The sequence below is a fragment of the Abrus precatorius genome, unplaced genomic scaffold, assembly GCF_003935025.1.
Source record: "Abrus precatorius isolate BTA unplaced genomic scaffold, Abrus_2018 Scaffold3, whole genome shotgun sequence".
NCBI classification, from domain to species: domain Eukaryota; kingdom Viridiplantae; phylum Streptophyta; class Magnoliopsida; order Fabales; family Fabaceae; genus Abrus; species Abrus precatorius.
In genome coordinates, this window is record NW_020874373.1 from 29568768 (window position 1) to 29587724 (window position 18957).

The following is an 18957-nucleotide window of genomic DNA, read 5'->3' on the forward strand; positions in this document are numbered from 1 at the left end:
AGGAGCATCAATGTCAAGGTAGTGTATGCATAAAGTTTGATAAGTTACGTCAGGTGCAGTCAGTTTCTTTAACATCCTTTCATTTTCAGCCATTTTTTCAGTTTCAAAATCTAAAGAACGTGGTGAAGAGTAGATAGATGAAGGAGAAGAAGATTCCTTTATATGTTCAGAATTATGCTTATGTATTCTAATGTTACTATAAAAAATCTTATCAATTTTTGGATCAAATAGATACAAGTCTCTAAGATTTGATCTGGTCATGCATTAGAAATTAAATATTGGAAGCAAAAATGAGTAAACTAAAAGAAGTAACAGGAATGCAGAATGTGCAGATAATAATTAGCAAAAAAATATATCTAAGTGCAGTAAAATAAAAAAACAGTACTAAGCAATAAGAAACAGAAAGAAAATACAAAACAATTGCAAACAAAAATGCAGCACTAAGTTTAGAATTCTACGGAATTATGCAGCAAAATAGACCAAGGATGTAGAAAAATTAAGGATGTAGGATAGTGAAATTAAAAACGCAGAAAGTAATACCTAAAAGTTGTAGAAAAATAGCAAAAATATGTACCTATATGTAGAACTACTCTATCTATTAGGAAGTTATATCAATGCTAATGTATTAACGATACAAAAAATTCAAAAGCAGAACACTAAAATAGAGTGTTTAACAAATTTAATGCAAAATTAACACTAAAGTCCCTGACAATGGCGTCAATTTGATGATCGCTTAGATTACATTCGCCAATCCTCATTAAAATATGCAGAAAAAATTTATGTAGTTTAGGATGCAAGCCTAGGTTGTCTTCAATGACTTTGGTTGAGAATATGCATCAAACATGTCACAAACATTAACTACGAAAGCAATTAAATGGGAGAGGAGGGTTTGTATTGTTCCAAATTCAATATAAAGAGTAAGAAATGAAATTGTAAAGTTCAATCAATAAAAAGTGGTAACCTTTAGTTCATTCATATAGACTTTATCTTTATTCCTCTCAAGATTTAATACTTTTCCTCTCCTCCCAGACTCAAGTTAATTTAACAAGTGAAAATTAACTTTATATTTTCATACGAATTAAGCAATTCAATGGACTCCAATCTTTCATCCCCAGATTACGCAACCTTAGAAATAAACCCAAAATTAAGTAACTCAAGTTTAGAATCTCATTAAAATGAATTACAATTAATTAAGCAATGTCTCCCTCATTCAACCATTAATTCAATTTAAGAGATTAGGAAGAAAAAATTCATAGAAGAAAATGAATTATATTAACATTCAAGACTCAGGAATTTAAGAATCTAAATGAACTCACTAGGGATTACAAAAGGTTTAGCCCTCCATGAGGATGAGTCTTACAATTTCAAAGTGAAAGTGAAGAGAAATAAATAATATTAATGTAAAAATCAAAGAAAAGTAACCCAAGACTGACCTAAGCTCTGTAAGTATTCCCAAAATGGCAAAAATCTAAAAGTGTAAAAGCCCTCTAACCCTAATTTTCAAAAATCTATTTATAGTCAAGTAGGCATCATCCATAGTAACTACTATCACTTATGATAATAGCTACGTTCACCTTCCCAGTCCTATCATTCCTTCTCTGTAGCTGTCACTATGGCAAGTGATAGTGGCTACGCATAGTGCGCGTAGCTACTATGGTAGGTAAAAGTGGCTACGCGCTTTGCGTTAGTTTGGCTCTTTCTGTAGTTGTCACTATCACTTCTGATAGTGATTACGTGCATGTCTATTGCAATCTAGACTCTCTAAAGTGTCCACTATCACCTCCGAAAGTGATTACTTTGGTCTGCCATCTGGATCTATCTTGCTATAGTGTCCACTATCACTTTTGAAAGTAGTCATTTTTACCTCAAATTTTCTTAAAGGTTAAAAATTCATAAAATAAGTCTAGAAATTCTTACACAATTATTCAAATGATCAAAATTGCAAATTATATCTATGTAAATTAGTGTAAATTAATCAAAAATTAAGAAATCTATGATATTTGAGCTAAATGGAATTTTCATTTTATTTTACACTTGTTAAGTTTACTTTTTCTATTAAAGAACACTAAAAAAGCTAGTAAAAATTCAATAAAATATGTATTCATCAATCACTAGAAAAATTACTCAAAATACTAAATCTTGAACCTAAGGAAGACTTCTTACATTTACCATTATAGGTAAACGCATCTAAAGCTCTAGAATCCCCTAACTTTTTTCTTAAAGGCTTTTTGGCTAGCATCTAAGGACCAAACTTTGTTCCTCAACAAGCTTATTTACACAAGACTCCAATCTTTGTGTTCCTCGTTGTCTTTCTTGTTCAAGTAATGTTTGTTGTAAGTAATTCTCTTCTTTTTCTTTCTCCTATTTCTTCTTTACATTTGTCCATCCTCCTTCTCTTCCTTCTTTCTTTTCTTCCATATATATGTTTTTATTTTTTTTATCGAAATACAATGACAAAAGTTTCTTACTTTCACCATTATTGCAAGGTTGGATATGTTTTTTTTTTTCTCTATTCTTTTTTCAATTTTTGTATAGCTTTTGTTATTGAAATTTTGATGAGCATTATTATTTTTGATATTTCTGCATATAGATTTTTCAATTTTCATATAATTTTGATGATGTTCTCTCCCTTCAAGCAATGTTCAATTTTCATATAATATGGATGTCATCATTTGTATATGAGTCTTGTAGATTGGTCAATATATAAGATGCGTTGGTTAATGAAAATTGAAGGAAACAAAGGAAATTGCTTTCAATATTGATAAGACTCTGTTGGAAGAAAAATTGAAAAATGTTATCTTAATAATAAATTATCATTTTTCTTATAAGTTATTCATTTATTTGACATATTTGTTTTAAAATCAATTAATGATAATTCTTGTTTTTATATATTTGTTTAATATAAAGTTATTAACACAAGATGAGAGAAGAAAGTGATGAGGAGAGATTGTGAAATAGACAACTCAAAATACAAAAGTTTTTCATTGATGTAATTTATGAATGAATAGAAAAAAAAAAAAACAATTACAAGTGTGTACATTTAAGATGATAACTTAGAAAGATATAAATAATGAGTTGTTTAAAATAATTTAATCTTTCTTATTAGATTCTTAACTATCATTAGTGATGGTATTTTTTTTAGATGTACTTAATGTATCCATACATTGAATTTAAAAGACATTTTACATATCCTAACACAAAAGAATTATCCAAAAAAGTTGTATAATTTACATCAAGAGAGTTAAGCTTAAAATATTCAATGTAAAAAAGTATTATAAATACTTAATTTATAGTCAAATGAAACCATATGAATAATCTTATGCTCCACATCACTTGAAATCTTATGCTTCATATGAATAGTCCTTTATATATTGCCTATGCACTTGTACTTCGTTATTTTGAGTGATGGCCAGTAAATAGAAAGTACACTTATCAAATCAATACGAAAGCCATTAAAAGAGGTTACACGTGTGTTTCATGTAGACTTGATGATCTTTTAACTTTCAAATTCATTTTTGGACATGCTTTTTTTTTAAGTGAATTTAAGAACCTTAATTTGAGTTATTTTCTTACTGTTGGAAGAAATTGAGCATTATTTCTCTTAATTAGAGATCAATTGCACAATTTTTAAATTGTCATGCATAAGGTTGAGTTTGATGACTATTTTTATGGAAACTTTTCTATTATTTTTTTTTATTTTTTCTTTCTCTTATTTTTTTTCTCGGCAATGTTTGTTGGTGACTAAAATATGCTTTGGTGTTACGTGCACATGCCACCAGAAATCCATAAAAATCTTTCTTACCTCCTCTTTTAATTATATATATATATATAAAGAAAGCTTCTTAAAATATTCAAGACCAATACAAAGTGTATAAAGACTTCAAATATTTGTGTAAATATTTTACCGTGACGTCTTCACAACATTTGAAGTAGAATAAATATGAAAATCTCATCTAAGATTCGATAGAATTTGACTTCTTAAACATTGGACATTGCCACACATAAGTATGTGTGATAATTCAATTTAACGAACATTGACATGTATTTTTCTTGTCCAAAATGTTCATACATAGCTTTTAGCATATTTTTATCATATGGAAACGTACAGTGGAAAAAATTAACTCATTAATGTCATATCAATGTTAATTGATTAGCAAGAATTAAATTTTTTTTATTATAATCTTGCGACTATATAAATATAAAGGGTATGCATTCTTCTTTTACCAAAAAGCAACGAAGCTACGCTCTTCCTTCCCTCTTATCATTCTCTTCTCTTTGTGACTCTAAAGCATTGTATACGAGGCTCTATTATTCTTGGGCTTGAGTGAATGGATCCAGTGTGCAAACCTTGGAAAGAAAAGTACGATATCAAGTTTAAGGTCCACTAAAAATTTGTTTTCAAGCCAGTAGATTTATCATGATATAGCAGTTTTCTCTTTCCAATTTTTCAACATTTGTTAAAAATGAAAGAAGAAAAAAAAATTATTAGTATACCACACTGCTTAATCAAACTAGTTATACAAGGGACCTAAACAACATACTATACATTTAGGCTTTTGTCATTAGCTGTGTGGGAATAAGGTAAATTTCAAGAAATTCCAGCTCTTTGTTATTTCCTGGCTTGGATGTTCTAATGCTTTGAATGGATGCTGCTATGTACGCTAGTGGATGGCTTTTTTATTTAAATAATATAATTTTAAAAACTAATTCTTAAAACAAGATTTATTTAAAACTAATTCTCTATTTGGTATATTTTTTTGTCATATTAACATTAGTATCAACCATACATATATGATAGTTTTTTTTTTATTATTTAATAGACTATAGGCTATTTTAACCTGATACACATCCATAACTTGACATGCATCACAATCACATTAATATAACTTTTTTGATTAAAGGAAGAGGAAATGTTACAACAGAGATAGAGTGAAGTGAAAGGGTGGTAGGGTGTTACATGCAGAGAGAAGAAGGCCAATAAAGATGCTGAGGTGGACACAAAAAAAAAGGATAATAAACGTGCTGGGAGAGAAAGCGAGCAAAATGGAAAGTTAGTTAGAGGAGGTGGACACGTGGTAGCAGACCTGAATATTGAGTGCATAAGGAGAAGCACTAGGCAGAGGAAACCAAATAAGAAGTGGGAGGAATTCATTGGAAAGGGGAGTTGATTCTGGTATAATCTCCTTCTGCTCATATTCTCTACTCTGCCTTTCCTCTTGCTATTCTCTTCTTCTATCTATCCTGGCCTCCTAATCTCATGGTCTAACATGATATCGCAAGTGTAGAAGATCAATGGCGTAGTGATTACGGTCCATGCCATCCTTCCTTTGCCGCTATTTCTTATTCCTTCGATTGTTATATAGCATTACCCAATTGTGGGTTTACGAATGTTATAGATTGATACCTCTATTATGCTTCATTCTCATACTGACATATAGTCAATTACTTGGTTGGTCATTAATTCATACACGCGAAGTATTACGTTAGATTAAATTCTGAAGTATAGGACTGTTGCATTGGTGCTTTCATTGATCCATGGCTAAGAATACTCGCTTGAAAGAAGTACAAGCAGAAATCAATAAGCTGAAAGAATTACCAGCTCAGGTTCATAACCAAGGTCAAGAAATCAAGCGGATGATGGATCTCTTGGAATTACGTGATTGCAAACAACGAGCCCATTCAGCCCAGGTCTTGGCTGATGCTAACGCTAAATGGGAACAACTACAACCTTAACTATGAGCTCTTCCTATCATCCCCAAACCGATGGCCAAATTGAGGTCTTGAATAAGACAGTGGAGATGTACCTTCGTTGCTTTTGTTTTGACAAACCGAAAGCTTGGTTCAAGCATTTACCCTGAGCACAATTTTGGTACAACACTTCATATCATCATAGCATTCGAATGGCGCCATACAAAGCCTTATTCGGCCGTGAGCCCCCAACATTAATTCGATACGAAAATGCAGCAAACGACTCTCCTACCATCCAAGAACTACTTCAACAACGAGATAGAGTGCTAGATACATTGAAATTAAATCTGGCTAGAGCACAGAATTGCATGAAGCAACAGGCAGATAGGAAGAGGAGGGACATCCGATTTCAGGTCGGCAACATGGTATTAGTTAAGTTACAACCATACAGGCAGCACTCAGTAGCACTCCGCAAGAACCAAAAGCTCGGGTTACGATATTTTGGGCCATTTCCAGTTGTGGAAAAGCTTGGCTCGGTTGCTTATAAGCTGCTACTACCAGAAGGAGCTAAAATACATTCTGTTTTTCATGTGTCTCTCCTCAAGAAATTCAAGGGTGAGACTTCCCCACCTTCCATACCACTGCCGCTGCATACTGCGGAAGTCGGACCGATTCTCAGTCCTATACAAATTCTGGACACTCGAACCATTATTCAAGACTCTACTGAGATTCCTCAGGCGCTGATTCACTGGGAAAACACTGCTATCACTGATGCAACTTGGGAAGATGTACAAGACATAGCAGCTACTTACCCAAACCTTAACCTTGAGGACAAGGTTCCTTTTAAAGGGGAGGGTATTTGTTACATGCAGAGAGAAGAAGGCCAATAAAGATGCTGAGGTGGACACAAAAAAAAAAGGATAATAAACGTGCTGGGGGAGAAAGCGAGTAAAATGGAAAGTTAGTTAGAGGAGGTGGACACGTGGTAGCAGACCCGAATATTGAGTGCATCAGGAGAAGCACTAGGCAGAGGAAACCAAATAAGAAGTGGGAGGAATTCATTGGAAAGGGGAGTTGATTCTGGTATAATCTCCTTCTGCTTATATTCTCTACTCTGCCTTTCCTCTTGCTATTCTCTTCTTCTATCTATCCTGGCCTCCTAATCTCATGGTCTAACATGATATCGCAGGTGTAGAAGATTAATGGTGTAGTGATTACGGTCCATGCCATCCTTCCTTTGCCGCTATTTCTTATTCCTTCGATTGTTATATAGCATTACCCAGTTGTGGGTTTACGAATGTTATAGCTTGATACCTCTATTATGCTTCATTCTCATACTGACATATAGTCAATTACTTGGTTGGTCATTAATTCATACACGCAAAGTATTATGTTAGATTAAATTTTGAAGTATAGGATTGTTGCATAGGGACGGAACCAAATTGAACCTCTGTTTCAAAAAATGAATGGGCAAATAAGGAAGAGGAACAATACTCCCCATAGAAGGCCCCGTCTTTGTCCAAAAAATCCAAAAATGGAACCCTTATTGAACCTCCCAGCAAGCCTTATTCTCTGCCTCCTCCGGTCTCTGTCCAAGAAATCCGAGAAATGCATTATGACCATTTAACATTTATGTTTTTATCACTACAAGGGGTTGTAACGTTCGTGGTGTATCATATCTTGTGAAATGCTCTTCATCTATTGTATTTGAAGCTCTCTACTGATGAACTGGTAAATTTCTGAGTAAAGCAACGAGGAGGTCTTCTATGATTAAACGTTGCTGCGTTGGCTCGATTTTTCTATTCAATTATTTTTAATGGGTGTGTTTCTTTGTTCGAGAGATGTTGTGGAATGTGGGTCCCCATCCAGGTATAGCCTTTGTTTGTGGATTGGTGTCGATTGGGAGAATACAAACTATTACTCGATAATGCATCCCTATAAATCTAATTTAACTATTTTATATGAAAATCGGATACAAAGCAGCGATAGTCGAAACTCCTATCGTCTTCTTTTCAAGTTATTGATGTGTATCGAGTTAAGATGGCCGATAGTTTACTATCACACCAGATAAGAAATTAATTTTAAATAAATTATATTTTAAAAATTAATTTTTAAAATTGTATTATTTAGATTAAAAAAACCTAGAGATCATGACCACACATATTTGTAAAAAGTAAAGCACCTTCGTTCAAGATATTACTTGCTTTTAGAATTAATGTGAAATGCTGAAATTATGTGCTGATCATGTTATGGAATCATGTTTAGTGGGATTGTTAAGTTCGCATGAAAATGCCATAGTATTTAAGAAGGCTTTATCTGATGATTAAAGAAGTTATGGTACCAATATATATATATATAAAGAGATGCTGCTGAAATTGATAATTATAGATAGTTTATACTGGTAAGATTTTTCCTAATTTATGAAATTATTCACTCAGTCAAAATTAGGGGTTTAGACTTCAACTGAATGGGTATATTTAAAATAATCCGTAATAAGTAGGGTATTTATCTTTTAAATAGGTTTAGGTTTAAATACAAGTAATTATTCACAATATTTTTGCGTATGATTATTATATTACTCAAAACCTATCCATACTTGTATAATATATTTATGATATTTTATAATTAGAGAGTTTAAAAGTTTTTTAAATACTTTTGAATTAACCTAAATATTTTTATTTGTAATACTTTAATAATTAGTAGTTGGATTATCTTTAAATATTTTTTATTTAATTTACATATTCTTCTTTTAATCAATGTTATTTTTTTGTTGATTTTTCATCAATATATGTTAGCTTTATATATAAACACACAATGAAAAACCATTTTTAAGTTAACTTAAAAGCAAGTAATGAATCTGAGTGCGAATATGAGTACTTAGCAAAAATATATACAAGTATTTAAAGTTATTATTATCTATATTAATACAAGTTATATAAACAAGTATGATAATTGTATGGTAATTGTTTACCCATTATCATCTTTAACCAAAATGAATTTCAGAGGTATATTGATCCCAGTAATTATAAGACTCATAAAAAAATCAAGTTGTTAATCACCCCTTAATGTGTCCTTAAGTTCATGAAATTTTCTTTTACTCAAAAATATATTTGAATTGACAGAAGGGAATAGATTTAAAAAAAAAAATGTATAAACTATCATTTAAATTATAAATTAAAAAATAGAATAAAATAAAATTTAAGCTATCTAATTTTATTATGTTTCCTCTTCTTTCTTTATCAAATTAGAAGATATGAATGTTGAAATCAAGTGTAAATAGTCATATATGAACTAGAACATGAGCAACTTAGAGATCTATATGGAGACGTACTTATGCACTTATTCTCTTGAAGTTTTAGATTGCATTTTGGTGTCCTAGAGGCTCCCTCACTTAAAACTTCCCTCTCCAACAATGAAATACACATAAATTGTTTATTCAATTATATAATTACAATCTTATTTCTTATCACTTATCAACATGATTTTATCGTTTATTTTATAAAAAAAAATTGTGTGAAAAATATTGTAAGATATTTAAAAATTACATAATTAATAAAAAAGTAGTATTAAAATTTTTAGTTTTTTGTTAAAATAAAATTATTATTATAAAATATTTTTCATATATACTATCAATTTTTTTACTCTCATTTTCATTCATCCAAATAAATAAAGTAATTTTTATTATTATTTTAGTTCCTATTTCTATCCATTTAAATAACACCTATTTTTTATTATATATTTTTTTTCATTTCCTATTAAGTTGATAAACACAAAAAGAAGCAGGAGCATCTTTCAGATATCTGAAGCAAGAAAAGATTGTGACATCTCCAAGGCTAGCTGGCTATATGGTATAGTAGCTAAGTCATATCTACAATGTGTCATCCATGCAATGAAGTAAAATGCATATTCTTTCTTTTACTTTTTCAGGGGCAGATTTGTAAAAGAAAACGAAAATAATTGCAAAGAAATAATACTAAGTCAAATTCTGACTTTAATTTTTTGTTAACTCAAAGATATGACTTTCGTATTGCTAATCTTTGCTATTGAGAGATTATGGGCAATTTTTTGTTAACGAATCAGATAAAAAGGCCATCGAATTCCTCTTGAATTTCAGGTTTATGGGCTGTTTAGTGATTGAACCTCACATAAAAACTAAAGGGACTTCAATGCATTAACGTCTTTTCTTGCCCACTATTAATAACTTCATATCCGATTCTTTCCTCTTAACTAAATAAATATAAAAGATTGTGATAAAAGAATAAAATAATATATTAAAAAATATAATAAATACATCTTATGGGTTTATTTTATTTTTTTAATATAAATTTTATCTTATAAATATTTCAATTAAAAATAAATAAAATAACACAATATATAAAATTTATTGTCTTAATATATTAATATATAATAAAATAGAAACTATTATATTCTTACCCTTTTTTATTTTTTCAAAAAAATATTAACTTTAACTATTTAGAATTGAGTTTAAGTACTAGTAATATTAATATTTTATTAAAAAATATTTATTACATTATTATAACTTTAATATAATAAATATGTTTTCTTAATAAAAAAATGTTACTTTTAAATAACTAAACTCAGAATTAATAAAAAAAATTTTTTATCATTTCTTAATAATTAAATGATCAACCTAATTATTTATCAAATTTGATTCGTCATTGCTTTTTGGACTACTACTTTCTCCTTCCATACGTGCTATTATCATTTCCTTTATTCTCTCAAGTCCCACTACACATTTTCTCAACAATTGAAACAAAAAGATAAACCAAAAGAAAAAGAAGAAAAAGAAAAACACAGATTCGTTCATGGCGAAAAGGCATCATATTCGAATCCGAAAGCGATATCCAATTTCCACAACTCAATCACTCTATATGCCCCTCCATTCCTCTCCATTGCTGAACCCCAACAATGGCCACAAACACTCCCCCAAACTTCCACACCATTTCCACAGAGTTACACAAAGAACTTTCACTACCTTCTTCACCAACCCACCACAACTTGCACTTCTGCCAATACATGATAGCAGGTTCCATAGCAGGTTTCGTGGAACATACCGCCATGTTCCCAATAGACACCCTCAAGACACGCATGCAGGCCCTTAATGGGCCCAGCTCTGTCCACTCATTGGGCCTTCGTAAAACTCTCTCTTCAATTATAAAACTCGAAGGCCCAAAACGACTCTACCGTGGCATAACCGCAATGGGCCTCGGTGCGGGACCCGCTCATGCAGTTTATTTTTCTGTCTACGAGGTTTGCAAGGAAACCTTAGAAAAGATGAACATAAACATGAACAAGAAGAACAACTCGGTAGTGCATGCGTTTTCTGGGGTGTGTGCAACGGTGGCGAGTGATGCGGTGTTTACGCCAATGGATGTGGTGAAGCAGAGGTTGCAGCTGAAGTGTAGTCCTTACAAGGGTGTGATGGATTGTGTGAAGAGGGTGGTGGTGGAAGAAGGGGTTGGGGCTTTCTTTGCGTCGTACCGTACGACGGTGGTGATGAATGCGCCGTTCACGGCGGTGCATTTTGCGACGTATGAGGCGGCGAAGAAGGGGTTGGTGGAGGTGTCGGCGGAGAGTGTGGATGATGAAAGATGGATTGTTCATGCTACGGCTGGTGCTGCTGCTGGAGCTTTGGCCGCTGCTGTTACAACCCCTCTTGATGTTGTTAAGACTCAGTTGCAGTGTCAGGTACGAATTAATAGATAAGATGAACGATACGATAAGGAAAGAAAGAATTATAAAAATTCTTACTTCCCAAATTTTTTAATAAATTAATTGATTTTTAATTTTTAAAAATATTGTAACATAATTTTTTTTTTATTTATTTAATTCTATTAAACCAAATTTTACTGTTAATATATTTTTTTTACTTATTTTTTTATTAATTTTATGATACAAATAACGATAAATCTTACTTTTTATTTTTGGTTTTCTATTTTTCAGGGTGTATGTGGGTGTGACAAATTTTCTAGTAGTTCAATTGGGCATGTGATTCAAAGTGTGATAAGAAAGGATGGGTATCGGGGTCTTATGAGAGGATACATCCCTAGGATGCTTTTTCATGCACCTGCAGCTGCAATCTGTTGGTCCACTTACGAAGCATCAAAATCTTTCTTTCAGCAACGTAATGATAGCTCAAGTGTACACAAAATTCAAAAACAATAAATTGGCATCTTATCATTAGCCTTTGGAAATGAGGGCAACCAACTGAAGCAGTGACTAGATACAAATCTTGAGTTATTATTGTGCTTTTGTACATAGGATCGTGGTGATGCTACTCAAAAGATATGAGTCCTATGTATATGATGCAGAATGTTATGATATAATTGGAAAATATTTTTCACTTTTTGACAATGATTGAAGAAGAGAAAGTAGTGCTACGGACACAATACACCACACATAGAATATCTAAAAGTGCATCGAATCATTAGAGAGAATGTTATTATTTTGACATTTAAGAGTTCGGGTTATTTCTCATCTTGCAAAGACCCCAGTTGCCCTAGGACGTGGCCTTCCTGAGCTACTTGATTGCTGTCATTTGTATATCAAGGAATGGTTCGTTTATGAATAGTCTAGAAAGAGGATTTTACAAGGGGGGGGAATGAAAAGGTAACATTTTTACTTTAAATTGATATATTTGACTTTAATAAATTTTTAAAACTAAAAATATACAATATAGATTAGTATAAATATAATGTATTATCATAAGTATGTAGAAGTTTTAAAATTTAAATAAAAACAAGCACCAGTGGTCTAGTGGTAGAATAGTACCCTGCCACGGTACAGACCCGGGTTCGATTCCCGGCTGGTGCAAATAAGTCCATTTTTCACTCTTCGCTTTTTTCTGTTGTTGAAAAAGTTATGTTTTCTACTTTATGAAAATTTACACATAATAAAAAATTAATAATTAATAAATTTTATTAAAAATGTAATATTTAATTAATAAACACTTATTAATATAATTTTTATTATATATAATGTTACACAGGTTAAACAAACAGAAACCCAAACCAAAAAAATTAAAACTACTTGATCAACAACCAGGCCCCAAGAGGAGTTCCACCAAATGCCAAGTTCACTACATTCATATCTAATAGAATAAAATGGTCCACAAGAACAGACAAATCATTGTACAGATAGTCATAAAAGGATGTTAACAGGTTAGAATTTATCTACGGTAACACCATCTCTAGAAACCTCATATGCTTCTCTTTTCCTTGTTTTCTTCATGCCAGCAGTGAAATGGAGCTTTGATCCCTCAGACGAAACAGCAGTCACTTTTACCCAGATCAGCACTTTGGTCTTCATTCCCTCAATGTCTGCTAGCTTTCCTTTCTCCAAATAACCAGTCACACTAGTGGAGAAACGCACCACTGATGAATCCCTGTACCCTACTTCACACACTTGAGGAATGTAAACAACAAGCTTTCCAGTTTCTTCATTGAATTCGTAGTTTGTTGCATCACGAGGAAAGAGTCCTATGGGTAGATCGTATTCCTTTAGCAGCTCCGTTAACAACTTTTGCATCTTTCCTGTGAAGTATGTTTTTTTAGTTATACAGCAATATTAGTCAAAATAGAAAGGGTGAGGGGTTTAGCAGATTTTTTTGGTCTAGACCATAGATAGATATCTTCTACTGGAAACAATTTATTTGAGACAAATAAAACCGTTATAAGCGACAAAACTCTCCCTTTAAGTACTTTAGCACAACTGTATTTGCTGGGACTCATACTCGAGACGACAGGTTTTTAAAATTCATAAAAGTGGGATACTAAGAAATTCAATATGTAACTTGTATGTGCTACATCAGACATAAATTAACTACTTCCACAACTTACATTACCTAAGCAATGATCAAATATCAAAATTCAGAGGATCTGTTGCACAAGATGACTTGGTAATACATGATGATGAATACATTACAATGCACGGTTGATAATAATTCCAGTTCATAGTGTTTTAAAGTCCTACTCAGTGTATTTAATTGAATTGTTCTTCAGCATAAGAAAAAGTAGTTTCTGGAAAAGCAATGCAAGTGTATGTATGCCGATCTACACTACAATCCCACCTCAACTAACCCCTGCTTGCATCCTCAGGAAAAGAAAAAATTAGGAAAACAATTCAAAGTACTATATTTCTAAAATTCTGTCCAGTTCAATCATCACGGAGAACCACCTTAAACGCTGGTCCAAGCGCAGATTGAAGCTTCAAAGCATTTATTGTCAGGGATTATAGGCTCAAATGAAAATCAATTCCCACACAGCACAGATATCAGAACCTATATTTGTACAACCAATGTTTGACCAATACATATGAGAGAAATATTATAGAGATACAAACCTTTTAATTTGTTGACTAGCCATTTGGTTCCCCCCTCAATACTGGTTGACAGTGACTAATCATCAAAGGAAAAAGTGTTAATATAAACATTTCTGAAGAAATTAAATGTCTTCTTCAACATTTGTTGTAGTCTACTGGAAAAAACATTACAGACTCGAATAAATCAACCTTCCCTAATATTCATATCAAATAAATCTCCTATGATCTTTATCCAAAGCAGGCAGAATTAGAGAACTAAGCCAATAACAAGCCAACACATTATGCCTATATTCATTGAAGATCTTAAAAGTCAAAATTTCCATTAAAGAAAAATAAACAAACACCTATCAGGATCAAAACTAATTTTAAGCATGCATTTAGATAATTAGATAGTTATTAATCTGTGACACTCACATTACTTCTAACATGGTTGAACAAAACTTACAGCACCGTCATAGGATGCATCTCTCCATTGAGTCACTGATACAGAGCAAAAATTTCTCAATTTTTTTCCACACAAATGTTATCAACTTATTCACACAAGAAAGCTTCTAGACCTTCTGTCCATTCCCAATCTTAATTTTCTTACTAGACATTCATGCTACCTGTTCCTCCAAAAATGTCTTTCTTTACTTCGTATCTCATGTCCCCCTTACCATAAAAGAAATGTCTTACTAATTTACCAATGCTGAGAATTGACCCATAACCCTGGGCCCGACGCCCATGTCTCACTCAACTATTCTTAGGCCTACAGCCTAATTACGATTCACCAAAAATGTAAATAATACATTTAAAATTTGTAATCAACGCAAAATCTCAGAGCCCGAAAGTGTGATACCACAACCATAAACCTTTAGTGTTTACTTTTAGCATCTACAATTCAAAACTTAAATATCTTAACAACAGACGCAAAATATTCTATTACATATAGAACATTTCTTAAACATTTATAGTTTGTGTTTCTTTACAATTCTACTGCAGTGTTTCCAAACCAAAGTAAATACCGCTAATCTGTTACATTTATCCCAATGTTAATGGGTTGATTAATCAGCAAGGAAGAATATCATGCTACCTTCCCCATGATTCATGTGAAAATATCCCTCGTAACAAAAGCAGGAGAATTTGAAAACCCATACTCAACATTAATTGTTAAATACTTGTGATTGTATTCAATTTGAACTCCAAGTATCCAAAAACGGAAATTGAACCAACAGTAACACCTATGAGGAAATTCATCTGAGGATATGCAAGAAGAGAATTATAATCACAGTAACGAGGTACCACCTAAGACTTTGACAGTTTTACGTTGTCATCGAAACTCATACCAAGATTGATCAAAGTGACAGCTTTATTTCAAAGGGGTACCCCACTCTATATAAACCAAACCTCAAATTCACTTGATGCACAATGTTTTTAACTTATATTACACCTTCCTCGTTCCATACCAACTTAAATTTCCTTTAGCACACATAAATGAACCTTCAAAATCCGTTTTTTACACTCCTCCCTGAGAAAAGAGCTTTCCCCATGTAAATTTTTCATATTTTTTTCATAGTATCCCAAAAAGGCATGCCAGCGTTTGTTCATTCACATGAATAATCAACAATTACCCTTCAATTTCAACCCTTTCACCGAATTCAAGAACCAAATATTAACCAAGAAATTATAATTCCATATGTTTTCAATAGCGACAGATATGATAGCCAGAACAATAGAACTCAAGTAACCAGATGGAAAGAAAAAAAAAAACAAAAAACAAAAACTGAACTTTACCAAATAAAAGAGGAGAAAAAAGAAAAAGCTTAAAAGGGTGTTAAGGAATGTGTACGTTGAAATCATCACCGACAGAGTTAAACTCCTTGCTGGCCTTGCGGGTGAACCAGTATGACCCCACTTTGTTCAATATCTCATCCATTAGGTTCTGTTCACTCGATCCACAACACAACTCTTCTCTCTTTCTTCTCAGAATAAAACAACTTCAGAAGTGGTCAGAAGTTAGAGATGTTAATCGCTGACCATGACCAATTTTCAGGTCTTTTATTTCATTATTTTATTTTTATTCCTACTAAAATCAATTTTGTTTACCAAAAATTGATGGATTAGATTACTTTTTCTATTATTTTTTGTCACGTGAATTTATTTTCTCTTTTGTCGCTAAATTTTACGTACACGTCAATCCCTGCGCGTAAAAAGCAAGTATGGAGGAGTAGAGTTTTATCTTTTAATATTTTTTATAGTTTTAGATAATAATTTTTAATAAGAGATATTATTTGTAATATTGAAACTCAGTCTTATTAATAAAAAAAAAACATTTTTCTTTCATTTACTAATTTTAATTTTTAAAATTAACTTTAAATATATAAAATTAATATAATAAATATTATACATGTCTATCTCTTATCTAATCGGCACGCGTCCTTGCAGTTTTTTAACCCAATGAAAAGCCTTTCAATTTTTTTTCTTTATCTCTAAACCAGTGCTGGTTAAAATTTAGATTTGTTTACTCCAAAATTCGATTTTGTTTAAATATTATATATGTTTGTTTTCAGTTCCTTCTTTTCATTTCAATTTACTAATAATTTTTTTAACTTTTTATCTGTTTTAATTTAGATTGATTTAGATTATACACCTGATAGATGAATCAATTACTAAAATTCTTTTACATATACAATGACCTCTATTAATATTATAAAAATATTTTAAAACAATAACATATTAAAATGATATAAGCAGCTAACATATAGACAAATTTTGAAAATTTTAAAAATTGAAAGTCATAAGTTACATTAACATTGATAATAAAAAAGTTAATTTAACATGATAAAATTTCAAGCCGTAAATAAAATTATTCACATGCAAAATTAATTTTAACATTTGTAATCTCTTGAAATATTTCTAAAATATTCATACAATACACATATTACTCCCTAATTTATTTTCATATGTTTTTTTCTCAAAATCTGATGTGTCTATATATCTTTTAATTCATTTGTTTCTCCTAAAAGACCTAAATTTCTTAAATGAAAAACAAAATGTTAAATAATTCATCAGTGCTTTTATAGAATCATTTATTAAAAGAGAAAAATAAATAAAACTCATTGCACTTTATCAACTACTTTTTAAAACTTTAACTTAATGTATCTGCTTTTTTTTTTCTTTTTAACTGTAATTATTTTTTAGATATTCTCAATAGTTTTCATGCAATAACTTGCATAAAATCTAGAATTCAAAATTGGCTTCCTACTTTCCTTGATAATGTAATTAATTAGTTCCCAATTATTCCAACAATCCTCTCCTCAAAACACTAATGAGATGAACAGAACTAATACGAAAAAGAAAGGAAAAAAAAAAAAAAACCATAACACTCACACTAAAATACTATTTATCATGAAAACCACAATAGATATTCAAACTCTTTCTTTGAAGTACAAATAAGTTCTTACTACCATACTTGTTAATTTGTGTGCTCTTTTAGGAAAAACAACATTCGGTAAGGATAATTAATAAATAATATATTTTCTTTGAATTGAATTATAATCACATCAACTAGCATTTTCTGTTAACTTATGTTATTTTAAGATAATAAATATTAATAAATTTTATTTTAAATAAACTACTTTTAAATATATTTGAAGAATCTAATTTTATAAAACAAAATGTTAAAAAGTTAAGAAAAGACTTGATTATTAAATAGTTTAACTAATTATTTATTTAATAATTATTTTTTTTTATAAACAGGACTTAGCAATTCAACACACAATAGACCTCAAACGTTTGAGGTCTAGAAAACCAACAACTAAAAACATCCAAGTTTAAGAAAGGGAAAAGAAAGGGGAAAGGATCCTTAAATTAAAAGGGGATAGGAGATCTAACTCTATCTTAGCTAAAGCATCTGTACTTTGGTTAGTCTCTCTACAAACATAGGAAAACTTAACAAAATTTATATCCCTTAGAGAGTTTCTAATACAAGAAATTAAAGAATACAGGGGGTAGGAAAAAAGCTGAACACATAAGATGAGAGATAAAGCCTCCTTGAAGTCACTTTCTATCCAAATGGAATGAAGCTTCCTTTGCACAACAAGCTAAACCCCTAGATAAAGGCCCCAAAGTTCTGTAGCCAAAGAGGAAACAGAGATTGAGTTTACTATGGAACCCAGAAATAAAGTTTCCACAGCTATCATAGATAAGACTTCTACACATAGTAGAGCCACTAGACATTAAGACTGCTCCATCAACATTTTGCTTCAGTTGGTTAGTAGGAGGAATGATCCATCTAACTTTCCCATGATCAGCAATAGCTTTGGACAAGGCCAAAGAATTATCCCTCTAACAACTATAAAAGTAAAGAGCATCAAATAAAGCCTTATGTGTTAGAGAGCTAGGCAAGGCCGAGTGATGTTGAAAAATAGATTCATTTGTATCTTTCCATATATGTCAAATAAGAATACCAAATAGCATAGGCCAATTATGAAAGTTTCTCATGCAACTATTGGATAAGTTGGATAAAAGCCAAGCAGATACACCAAAGCTAAAAAAATTGGACCTATTGATCTAAAAAAGTGATTCTAGACTAATTGAGCAAAATGACAGTCTCTTAAACCATGCATAAGGGATTCATGACCTTCTCCACACCTAGGGCTAGTAGAAGACTCAGACATACCTCTCTTAACTTTCTCTCTCTCTCTCTCTCTCTCTCTCTCTCCTTATTAGTAAGGAATTTACCATGGCAATTTTCCAAAGGAGAAAGGCAAACTTAGGAAGCCCTTTCCAAATCCAAACACTTTTAAATAAGTTTTGACAGTGATAAATCCACATTTTATTACATTTTTTTAGTATAGTTTTTGTTAATAAATAAGTACTAAAGTACCAAATAAATTTGGAAATACCATAAAAATTACATTAATATTCATAATTGTATAAATAGTTTAA

General features: G+C 31.3%; 2 protein-coding genes and 1 non-coding gene across 3 annotated transcripts; 2 read left to right on the forward strand and 1 right to left on the reverse strand.

The window, feature by feature from the left end:
- The first annotated feature begins 10613 nt into the window (after positions 1-10613).
- On the forward strand, positions 10614-12184 carry LOC113861969 (mitoferrin-like). The gene is made up of 2 exons (XM_027495098.1): positions 10614-11397; positions 11653-12184. Exons 1-2 carry the CDS (start codon positions 10618-10620, stop codon positions 11872-11874), a joined length of 1002 nt encoding a protein of 333 aa, XP_027350899.1. The 5' UTR covers positions 10614-10617; the 3' UTR covers positions 11875-12184.
- A 267-nt stretch (positions 12185-12451) lies between these two features.
- TRNAG-GCC lies at positions 12452-12522 on the forward strand. Its single transcript has one exon. It is a non-coding gene; the product is annotated as a tRNA-Gly (tRNA).
- Positions 12523-12653: 131 nt separating this feature from the next.
- On the reverse strand, positions 12654-16049 carry LOC113861970 (uncharacterized protein At5g01610-like). Its single transcript, XM_027495099.1, has 3 exons — positions 15857-16049; positions 14050-14104; positions 12654-13241 (listed from the first exon to the last, which is right to left on the reverse strand). The coding sequence occupies exons 1-3, from the start codon at positions 15941-15943 to the stop codon at positions 12871-12873; spliced, it is 513 nt and encodes a 170-aa protein (XP_027350900.1). The 5' UTR covers positions 15944-16049; the 3' UTR covers positions 12654-12870.
- Positions 16050-18957: the final 2908 nt, after the last annotated feature.

Bases quoted from the DNA above. Each gene is read 5' to 3' on its own strand.
- LOC113861969 (XM_027495098.1), top strand. From the start codon at position 10,618: ATGGCCACAAACACTCCCCCAAACTTCCACACCATTTCCACAGAGTTA. The intron at 11,398-11,652 runs GTACGAATTAAT...TCTATTTTTCAG, and splicing joins AGACTCAGTTGCAGTGTCAG to GGTGTATGTGGGTGTGACAA.
- LOC113861970 (XM_027495099.1), bottom strand. From the start codon at position 15,943: ATGGATGAGATATTGAACAAAGTGGGGTCATACTGGTTCACCCGCAAG. The intron at 14,105-15,856 runs GTACACATTCCT...TTTGATGATTAG, and splicing joins CTGTCGGTGATGATTTCAAC to TCACTGTCAACCAGTATTGA. The intron at 13,242-14,049 runs GTTTGTATCTCT...CATACTTCACAG, and splicing joins GCTAGTCAACAAATTAAAAG to GAAAGATGCAAAAGTTGTTA.